Genomic DNA, 11318 nt, shown 5'->3' on the forward strand with positions numbered 1-11318 from the left:
TCTCCCCCTCCCTCTCCCTCTCCCACTCTCTCTCTGTCTCTCTCTTACGATCTTGTCGACAAGTGCACGCTAATCAAGTCTGCTCCTGCTTCTCTTCTGCATCGGCGTCTGAGGGGCCCCACTGATGTCATTATACTTAACATTAATTTCAAATAATATCATAATTTATCGTTACAACGAAAGGTATGGGATCGGGTATAGCAGATCGAACCCATTCCGCTGACTTTCGCATTTCAGACACGTACTCTCGAATCGATCTCAATTTCGTAGTTCAGATATCACGCGCACACAAGAGGCCCACAGACAAAAACAAAAAACAGAAACAGAAACCTAAAAAGACATCGGAATCGACATCGACATCGACCCGGCCAGAAGGCATCAAGCACGCCACGTTCCAGGCTCCCCTAAGGTTTGCCCCTCCCCTCCCCTCCACAACCCCACCCCTCCTCCTCTGTACCCTCCACCCTCACAGTGTACTCTACTATATGGCCAATATATGCGAGGCGATGCGATGCGATGGGCCAAGTCGTCGGCGGCCCTTTTCAAGATGCCACGATCACGTTGACATTTTGCCTGCCGTTTCGACTTGGTTGTGTATGAGGGGGGGGATGGGCTCGGCGAGGGTGTACCCCCCTCCACCCACCCCCCCATTCCACCCTGCACAGTCTTAGCCTCAGGCACTGCCTCTCGCTGCCTCGCTGCCTCGCGCTGTTGACATGTCGCCTGGCCGTGATTGATTTAGGGCTCGTTGGCCGCTTTTTGTTTTCCGCTGAAGCGCAGCCGTTTGAACCCATTGTTTTTAACCCAAAAAAGGGCGTATGACGATGTCAGGCAAGCCGAGCAGCAACCGAGCAGCAAGAGACCAAGAGACGTGAGCTGCCGTCGTTTCTTGGTTCTTTCTCGGACATGGAGCTTGGAATTGGAATTGGAATTGGGCACCGCTCCGCTGTCTGTCTGTTTGTCTGTCTGTCTTTTGGGTTCTCCCATGTTAATTGATAGCGCTTCTGGTTGGATTAGTTGGATCGATAAATGCAATGCATTTTGATATTCTGGATTTCCTGGAAATCTCCCACTGCTTTCTGCTGCTTGGCTGTTAGCTCATTTAAATTATGAGAAACGAACTGAGAATTCAAAGACATTTCCACTCGGGCTGAATTAAACACCGTATCATACGAGTATTTGAAGTTTCGGTTGTTTCTCGGTTCAGCGCGGATCCGTTACTCTCTGCTTTGCCCAGCCCACACACACACACACACAATCAATGGTCGGTGGTGGGAGGGGGAGGTGCGGTCGGTCGGCTGTAGCATCACCTGTACATGTAAGACACTTTGTTCAGGTGAAATTGAACAGCAGCCAGCAGAAGGAGCCACGCAGCAGAGGAGTCCGTGTCGTGTTTGGGATGTTGTTGCCTTGCGGCACTCTCCGCGCTCTCCTCGCCCCCGCTCTCCCTGGTGCATCCCTCCTGCCTTGCCTTGCCTGGGCCTGGGCCTGGACTGGGCCTGGACTGGGCCTGGCCTGGTGAAACGTATTAAATTAATATTTACTTTTTGTCAAAAGGCTATAATCAAGCACGCTGGCGATGACAGGCTAAGAGGCTCTAATTACAGCTTGTTACCTTGATGCAGCGGCCACACAGGTCGTGGCTCACTTCAGCTGCGACTTGGGGACTGGGACTTCGACTTGGAACTTGGGACGTGGGACGTGGGACACCAGGCAGGGGGGCAACACCGCCCCGGATAGCGTCTTCCGTTTATGCTAAGTGGCAAGCGCCGCTGTCCTCCCAGCACTTCTCGTTCTGTCTCTCTCTCGTTGCTGGTTCGCGTGATCCTCGCTGCAGAAGCACAGACGAGACCCTGGATGCAGCAAACATACTTTTACTCGTACTCGCACGGGTATTTGCGGCACCACATCAGGCACTGCTGATGCCTCTCCTGACTGCCTGCCTGGCTGCCTCAACTTCTCTCCACCTTGTTGCAGTTTGATTGAAGTCAGCAAATTAAAATCCCCTCAGCCAGCCAGCCAGCCAGCCAGCCAGCCAGTTAGCTCCGATCCCATCCGATCCGATCCGCTTCGGTTAGTGGGATGCCAAATGCAATTCTCACGATTTGGCAGCTGTGGAGCTGTGGAGCTGTGGAGTGCCTGCCCCAGCGCCATTTGTTCCCCATTTGTGTACCTCGGGCCTCATCATCTCCTTGTAAGCTGCTCATTTGGCCGTTTTCAACAAGCGGAGTGGGCCACAGATGCGATCCGACCAAAGCTGATCAAATTAACCATTTAAATAAAACATTTGTTTTGATTTTTTTGCTCAAATTGTGTGGCAGCAGCAGCAGCAACAGCAGCAGCAACAGAGGAGTAGGGTAGCAAGATGCTGGCTGACAGGCGTGCAGAAGAGAAGTCTCTGAAGCAATGAAAATGGAATGCAAATCCAAATGCAAAGTGGATCCAAGCCAAGCAGGATATCCATATGGGATTTAAAGGTATAGCTTAAATATATGCACTCCACTCCAATAAAGAATACAGAATTCGTGGCTGGATATTGGGATATTGAATGTTCACTTTTATCTAACAAAAATATCCATCGATAGATCGACTTGCACATCGAATGGAACCTGCAAAGCAGCTGCCAAACTACATATCAAGGATCCGATCCACACACATATGGCAGATATTTACTTACTCCGTAAATAAGTTAAAATAAAGTTTCAAACATGATTTGAATATTCATAGCCAGACCCCCCTACTGCCATAATGTGGTGTGGAAATAAAAATGAATATCTTTAATTACTCTGCCATATGCAGATATGAGAATGAGTGGGTGATGGCCGATTGGGGGGGCATACACAGTGTTTGCTGGGGGGAGCAGTGGGGCAGTGGGGGTTGCCATAACAAATTGTGTGCTTAAAATGTGATTATGAGATGTTCATAAAATTTGCTTTTGCGGCCATTAAAATGAATATAAATTGCATGGAAATTAAATTTAAAAAAACAAACCACAAAAATAAGAAAAGTAGAATAAAGAGAGACAGAGAGAGAGTGAGGAATAAGAAGCCAAAATAATGTCATTTGGTCTGTGCTGGCTGGCAATGTGTGGTTATGGCCAAATTATCATTTATTTATTAATTATTGTTTAATGTGTGTGGGAAGCGGCGCATCAAACAATCGCGTCGCTCAATGAAACAAGTGGCCACGCCACAGACAAAATGTCCAAAAATTTTCAGAGACACACATCGCACACCACACGGAGAGAGCAACAGCAACAGCAACAGCAACAAATAATAAAATTCTGATTTGGGCAAATCAAAATGCAAATCAAATCCAATAAAACACAACTCATTAAAAGCGCAACTAAGCGGGCTGGCTCGGCCCGGACGGGCCAACAAACCCAAAAGCAAACATCGATTTGATATTCGAAACCGCCGGCGGCATCGCCCACACGAAATCCACGATCCCGATCTGCTGCCGAGAAATCCAATAGTTTTGGATAGGGGTTATCAAAGGTGAGCAATCCTTGGAATCAGTAGAACCATAGAATAAGTTTTTATATATTTACAGCTTAATTTGAATTATGATTTGTGCATGAGGATTGGGCTGCCAAATCCTTTGCTTTGATGGTGTATTTCTAGTTTGGTTTAAGCTTGTTGCACTTGCTTTTCCCTACCACCATTGGCAGTATAATTTTTAGAGCAATAAAATACACAAAAGCCGCAAAATGCATAAATCAACGGGGGGCCCGCCCGGCCACAATAAAGTATAAATTAAGGCTAAAAATAATGGAAAACCACAAAAGCAGAAGACAGAAAGCAAACCAAAAACCGAAACTGAAACAACATCAAAAACAATGCATGGCAAAAAAACAAAAACAAAAAGAAAAAACAAAAAAGAAATTATTTAATTTATGAATGACATAAAATTTAATTTGAATGTTATGTCTGTCCATCGAAAAGCGAACCTGACACGTGATCAAAATGTTGTATGTGCCCCCAACCGACCATCGATCGTCCAGCCGAGTCAGAGTCTGAGTGAGAGTCAGAGTCTGGCTCAGAGGCATTTTCTGCCACAAATTATGTTAAGTTTATTGGGATTGTTAGCTGTCCGCAGAATTGCTGTTAATTCGCAATTAAAATGCGCAACATGTCAACGTCGAGCCAAATGTCAAATGTTGACATTTTTCATAGTCTTCAATCGGCAGCAATCGGCGGAATCGGCGGACTCACCGGAATCGTGTGGGCCTATCGATACCGACAAAACATCAAACAAACGCTGAACAATCAGCGGAGCAGAAGGAACGTTTAAGGAGCATGCATACCGACGAGCATTCTACTCATTTGGCACCATTTATGGATCAATAGACAGACATCAGGGCAATAATATGTACGTGGAATGGCAGTGAGAATTCTGTGAATGAATTCTTTTTGGAGATTCAGTGCAATTCTGTGATCTTTTTGAATGTCATCTTCGCAGATCTCACGTATGTATATAATTTCCATTCCAAATGCCTTAACTCTGATACTTACCTCACTGCTGCCCCTATATGTGCATATTGTATGTACCGTACCTTACCGTACCGTACCCTACCCCCGGTAAATTAGGAACAACTGCACACAAGATATATTCAATGAAAAACTTAAATTTTATTGACTAAACTCACAAGAAAAAGGCAAAAACATACAATAAATAATTTATGAATGATACAAAAAAAAAAATACTCCTCCATAGTTTTTCTTTGTTTCATTCGTATCAACCGACTTAAAGTTAATTTTAGCTAATTTTGCTCTGGGCTTTGCTAGCAATGGACTTCAAAAAAAAAAACAATATATATATGTATGTATATATTTATGTATGTATGCGTGTGTGTATTGTATAGTATGCTGGCAGCTCTGGCTGCCGCTCTCTAGAGATGATACTCGTAGTTTGTGCGTGTGTGTGCGTGTGTGTGTGTGTGTGTGTGTGTTTTTGTATATGCGGTAACCCTAGTCATAGGCTCTAATTGTAGGAAACTCTGTAAGCGGCGTATACTTTTCGAAAGCACCTAAACTTATTTACGATCTAGCGAAATATCAAATAGTATTTGGGTTACAATTTCACTGCTCCTCCACTGCTCCTCCACTGCTCTCCACTCTCCTTTCCATCCTTGCGACTTGCGACTGCCTGCTCCTCATCCCCTAGCCCGGATCTCTTTGTTTTTAAAATCTCCTCCACCTCCTCCTCCTCTGACAAAGCCAAACCAAAAACAAAAACAAAAATAACTAAAATATTTGAGTATAAAAAAAAAAAAAGAATTCCCAGCGGCTGGTGGATGGAGGATCTGGTGGGGACTGCGGATGAAGCTCTGGTCTGCTGTGTGTGTGTGTGTGTGTGTACAGATCTACAGCTCCTCCAGGCATCGGACATTGGTCAGCATGATGCGCGTAAGACGCCAGACCTGCTTGGCGGCGTTCTCCAGGGCACCGGGCGACTTGCCCTTGAACAGATCCATATTGGGCAGGAAATAGTGCGGACAGCGACGGCACTGCAGGCACGAGATCAGCTGCAGGAAGATGCCATTGATGCGATCGGCGATGCAGTTCTCCTCCCACTCCATCTCCCGGGGATGCTTCTCGCACTCGTACAGCAGCAGCGTCTTCAGATGATACGATGTCACCGGATTGCCGGGCAAGTCCAGATGACGGTCTCGCAGCGTCTTCAGTATGCTCAAGCAGCGACGCCGACTGGCCCCTAGAATATTGATTGACAAAAAATATATGGGAAAAACGATTCGATTAGCATTCGATTGTCTAGGTATGAGGAGTATGGGGGGATCGATCGGTGGTGGGTGGGTGTCTTATTCTAGCATTAATATTGAAATAAATACAATTGTTATGGCCATAATTCGTTCATAGTCTGTCAGATAAGGCATACATGATGGATCGCTGGATATCTGTTACTTGGGATCTGTCCACTTGCTCATGCCACAGATTGGAGAGATCTTTTGTGCTTCGGGCTTAGACCTGATCTGAGGATCAACAAGCTGCAGCTTAGCTCGGTCTGAACATTCAGCTAAGAATCCTGATGGACTTTAATTAGTCAGAGACTATGCCGGCAGGACTTTGCACTTGCAGGTTGACATAGCCCATAAGCCATAGCCCATAGCCATCCGCACTGGATTTGCGACTTTGATTGATCAACCCTTCAGCCACTTGCTCGCAGTTTGTTTTTCGATTCTCTGGTACTTCTTGAAGTATACATACATATATGACGTTTATGTGTATAGTACGATTTTTAATTTATTATGGCCAAGTGCGTTGGAAACACATAAATCATGGCAACGTTGGCACCGTGTCAACCGGGCTAATCTCGGCTCTTGCCCCGATAATCACGTCTGCTTCTCTGCAGCCTGGAGACTCTTAGGGTTCCGATGGACTGCAGTGGAGTGGACTGGAGGAGTGCTTCGGATTCCGTTTCAAATTTCAGCCTAATCAATATTGAACGATATTGCCAGCAATACGAGTATTGGCACTCCACAAAACAGCACACATTTCGGAGGTACTGCAGAACCGAGTCGATGTCAAGTGGCAGCTAATTTAGTGTACAAGTGACAGTGCTAATTATAGTCACGGATCGGATCGGCTGGGATCCCCGATGCCACCCCCATTAATCGATACCTAATATCGAGGCATTTGCTCCGAGGAAAGTTAGTCTAGGCATTTAATGAAATGACAATAACGATCAGAGATCGAAGATCAGATCAGGGATAGGTAGAGGGGAGAAGTAGAGGAAGATGAAGAGGCAACGATTGGAGATTGGAGGTCGTTGTCAGGGGGCCCCCAGCCTCATTCAGTCACAGAATTGAATTCGATTCGATTTTGGTTTCGGTTTCGGTTTTTGGTTTAATTTTTGTTTCGTTTTTGTTTTTGTTTTGGTTTTTTTTTCTTCTTTCTTTTTGTCTTAGCTTTTGCCCCTTGCTTTGCTGCCCATCGCTTCTCTGTCTGTCCCACTGTACCACTGTCGCCTCTCGCCTCTCGCCTCTCTCTCCTCTTGTGGTTTCTTCGTCATCTTCTTTCTGGCCAACGCGCGCTGTTGTTTTATTTATTTGTTGACTTTATCTAATCGCCGAGATTTAAAATATTTATAAAATCGTTTAGAAATTTATTTATGGCCCATCCATTGGCATTGTTCATATGGAAACCCGTTTTCCACCAAAACAGTGGGCTGGCTCCGTGGTGACTCTCTGAGACTGCGCTTATCTCGCGGGGATCAGCAGATTTGTGTGCCGTTGTCGCGCTGCGGACGGAACACACGGAGGCGGATGTGGTGGTCGCGGTGGAGGTGGAGGCGGTCGCATGGAGCTGTCCAAACTCCCCGAACGAACTCTTTTTCTCCGGTCGCAGTCGCGGTCGCCGATCGGATCGCATCGGATCGAACAACAGATTTATGATCGTACCCAAACAGGCGTCACTGAATCGTATCTCATATCATATCTGGGTCCCCCGATAATCAGATGTCTCGTTGAGCAGCAGTCGTCGACTGGATGACTGGATGACTGGACCCCCGACTCTAAACGATCGTGATTCCGGTGGCTGCCCTGCCTTCAAAATGATCCAAAAGATCTTTTATATCACATCATACTGATGTTAGATGGGGCATCTGTTGATCCCAACTGATCTAACAGTAGATAAAACACAATCCCCGGGCGGAAAACTTCCCAATGGTTTCTGTTTTCAAATGAATTTTATAGGGATCTCTTGCAGAAGTTTTCAGCATGATCTATTGATTTATTTGACAAGTATCTCTTCATGTATATACCTCATAGTGGGTCCCAAATAAACCAAGTGATCTGCAGATCTACAAAACGATCTTTAAATTATGAATGTCACCCTCTAGTTCTGATTTGCAGATCTACAGATTCAAGTAGATTTACCATGAATGAAGTCCCACCGAAAACAGAAACGAATAAGTCCCATTATACTTTTAAAGCATTTCTGATCTAACGGAACGATCTCCCAGCAAACTTCATTCCTCAATCTCCACCAGTCGGACAGCTTCGTGGTTAATTTACAATCAATTACGGCCCTATCAAGCTGGAAGAGTCGCTGATTTGTTGGGAATAAATCAATTCCATTTAAGTGTGTCACTGATTACCGATACGAGATTGGGGGGGACTGTGGTACTGGGCGACTGGGCGACTACTGGCAGCAGCTCACCTCACAGGGATCTGAGTCCCCTACTGATTTGTTTTGGGCGGATAATTTACAGCCGGATAATGTCTTGCCGTGCAGCCCGTGACACGGATCAGACACCCGTCCCCCGTGTCGTCAGGTGAGCAAACCAGAAAACAAAGAACACTCACCTTGCAGGAGACGATTCTCGGCGTCGGTGAAGCTCAGCACCCAGGCGTCGCCCTCCATGGCAGAGTTCTTGCCCTGGAGGGCGATGCACTCCTTGGAGAGCATGTCGAAGCCCTCAGTCTTAACCTCTGCAACGATATTGGGATGTGGCCAGGGTATGCCCGGCAGTGGCCAGTGGGAGGCGGAGCGCGGCCAGAGGCCGGCGCACTTAAAGGCGGGCGTTATCTGGACAATGATGCGCTCCCTGATCCTCAGCTTCACCTCCGTGGTGTCGGCGATCATTTTGACAATGTCGCGGTAGGCACACTTGTCGCAGGCCTGCGCCACCAGCGTCTGGAAGCGGGAGCGTATCTTTCGGGCCGACAGATAGCCGGAGGCGGTGATGAACTCCACCCACAGCGACATGGAGCGCTTGCGGCCGTCGCTTAGCTTCAGCACCGCACAGCCGGGCAGGGTGCCGTCGTCCACAAAGTTGAGGACCCCCATCTGGTTGAGGTAGATGATGATCTCGAATTCCGTGGGCGAGATGACCTCGAGGCCCTCGAAGCGACCGTTGTAGTCGTTCAGGGAGGATATGAAGCGCGGCTCCTGCACCTCCACCTCCTTGAGCACATCCTGAACGATGCGGCACACCTCCTGGATCTGTTTGTGGATCTGCGCCTTCCGCACCTGCACCCTGTCCGCACAGTATTTGTTCATCTGATAAACCATTTTGGATTGTGCCGCGATCATGTCCGACGGCACCAGCATAATGGCGGCGGCCCCCGGTGCAGACGTCGTCGTGCTCGTGGCTATTGAATACAGCCGTAGCAGGTCCTCCTCTCCGCTCCACTGGCTGCCTGTGAATGTATTTATGTGTCTCCTTGGAGTTATTCTCTGAACAATTGGTGCATTATCTGGGATAATCACTGGATTCGGTTATATACACTATACATATATGTAAGAGGCACTGGCACACAGTCACTCAGTCACACACAAAAAAGAACAGACAGTCGTGTCGTGGGGCCGCGGACGAGCGAGTTAGCCGATTATACAAAATAGCGGTAGGTCTATTATCAACTTTAGTTCCTAGTTTAGTTATTTGTATGTTGATTGGATTAATTGGAACTAATTTTCAGAATTTAGAAAAATATTCGACATATTTCTGTGCTTCCTTGTCCGCGGCCGAAAAATTTCTGAGATACAAGATACAATTTTTATACATTTCCTCCGGAATCGTCGAGATCGCTGCTGGCGTCGCTGTCGCTGCGTTGCGTTGTTGCTTTGCTGCCATTCGCTTGGAGAGAGAGCTCAGTTTTGCGTACAACTGTGAGCGCCAGCGCTCTCTTTGGTCTGCGCGAGCCAGTAAGTAGCTAGAGCGAGAGGCAACATATTAACTCCTCCCCGTCTGTTGAAAGGTTTGCCGGTTGCAGGGTATTAAGTGTGGAAGTTTCTATACCCTGTGCCTTTACTTACATGTCAAACCTCAAATTGATATCAGATTGATTCAAGAGAGCTTGAGAGTTAATTATTCATATTTGTTGTGTATAAAAAATGAAACTGATATATTCTTTACTTGCATTAAAAAAATACAAAGTTTACTATATCAATATTGAAGAAACTACATAAATTGGAAGTGCTCAAATTCGACGCCAAACTGAGCATCGTGCTCTCTTTCAACTCACTCTCACGCGCGCACTGGAGAGCGAGATAGCTGCAGCTTTCTGTTTCGCTCTCTCCAACTCACTGCGCGGGCATCATGGCTGGAGTTTCTTTATCTCCGCTCCTCTGACTTTGTTGTCTTCTCTTTGTTGGTTTTGTGTGCTTCGTTTGAATGGTGGGAATTATGGTTATGTTTCGGTACATCCTTTGTCCAGGTCTCCCCAGAGAATTATTTTATGGTATGCCCCTTGTACCCCCCGAAACATCAACCCTGGTGGAGTGGGCGCAACAACAACAATAATGTTTTCATTATGCTTCGTCTTGGCTCCGCCTCTTTTACACACTCTTCCGCGAAACAGAGAGCCGACGCTCACATAGATAAGCACCAACACAGCAACGTGCCACATCGCACTCTCCCTCGCACTCGCTCGCGCCTGCCTGTGCCGGTGTTTGTGTTAGCCTTCGGGGGTGGATGTGGGTGGAAACGGTTGGCTGGATAAATGGTCGAATCGGTTGGCGGTTAATGGGGGATGTGAGGAGATTTCCTTAGGCCACAGAAAAATGCTGAATATGCATAAGGTTTTCGGCTGGGCTCGGCTCGGGATAAGGCAAAAGAAAAAAGTCTTGCTGCAAAAGTGGTTACGAATATTGATTTTAGGGTTATTTATGGGTATTATGGTAACTGGAAAGGTGACCCCGATCTGGCTATGTATATTTACTATTGGTAAAGGGTTGTGTTTTTTTATGTTCAAATTTCAGGGGAATTGGTACACGAACATCCTTTGGGATAGACTTAAATTGACTAAATTAAAGATTCCTACAAAGATTGGTGACCCCGATCTGATGATGGAAAGGTATCCAATGATTTTTGGATTGAACTTTGATAGCTGGAGATTCTCCAGAGCGAAGTTTACTTCGTTATATACTTAGTTTTATATCCAAAAATATGCACTGGACAGGTGTCTCCTCCAACCTTCCAACTGAATGTATTCAATATGAATAGGACTGACTCCTACCCAGACAATTTTTATATGAGACCCACTCAAAGCTGAGATAGAACTACGTACGAGTGTATCCATCTCTGTCGTCCACTCCTCCTCCTCCTCCTTCCTTCTTGGCTATGCCGTTGGATACCGTCCTGAGTTAATGCATATCTAATGTGATTAATGAGCGTTTAACACGAGCTTGGAAGGCTGTGTGTCCACTCCACTCCACTCCATTTGTGGTTGGGATGGTGGGGATATCTATGTATCTGGGGGTCACCACTCACCGTCCGAGACGGCAGCCATTGCGGACTGACTGCCTCCTCTCCCCGAGCGCCTGCCTTGCCTGTCCGTCCGTCCACTCAAAGAA

The 11318-nt window shown here is 46.6% G+C and overlaps 1 protein-coding gene across 1 annotated transcript; it reads right to left on the minus strand.

Moving 5' to 3' along the window:
* Positions 1–5339: 5339 nt before the first annotated feature.
* On the minus strand, positions 5340–9506 carry LOC111077451 (protein mab-21). Its single transcript, XM_022371730.2, has 2 exons — positions 8327–9506; positions 5340–5715 (listed from the first exon to the last, which is right to left on the minus strand). The coding sequence occupies exons 1-2, from the start codon at positions 9072–9074 to the stop codon at positions 5366–5368; spliced, it is 1098 nt and encodes a 365-aa protein (XP_022227422.1). The 5' UTR covers positions 9075–9506; the 3' UTR covers positions 5340–5365.
* Between the last annotated feature and the right edge of the window lie 1812 nt (positions 9507–11318).

This window comes from Drosophila obscura, unplaced genomic scaffold (assembly GCF_018151105.1).
Source record: "Drosophila obscura isolate BZ-5 IFL unplaced genomic scaffold, ASM1815110v1 contig_165, whole genome shotgun sequence".
In the NCBI taxonomy this organism is placed as follows: domain Eukaryota; kingdom Metazoa; phylum Arthropoda; class Insecta; order Diptera; family Drosophilidae; genus Drosophila; species Drosophila obscura.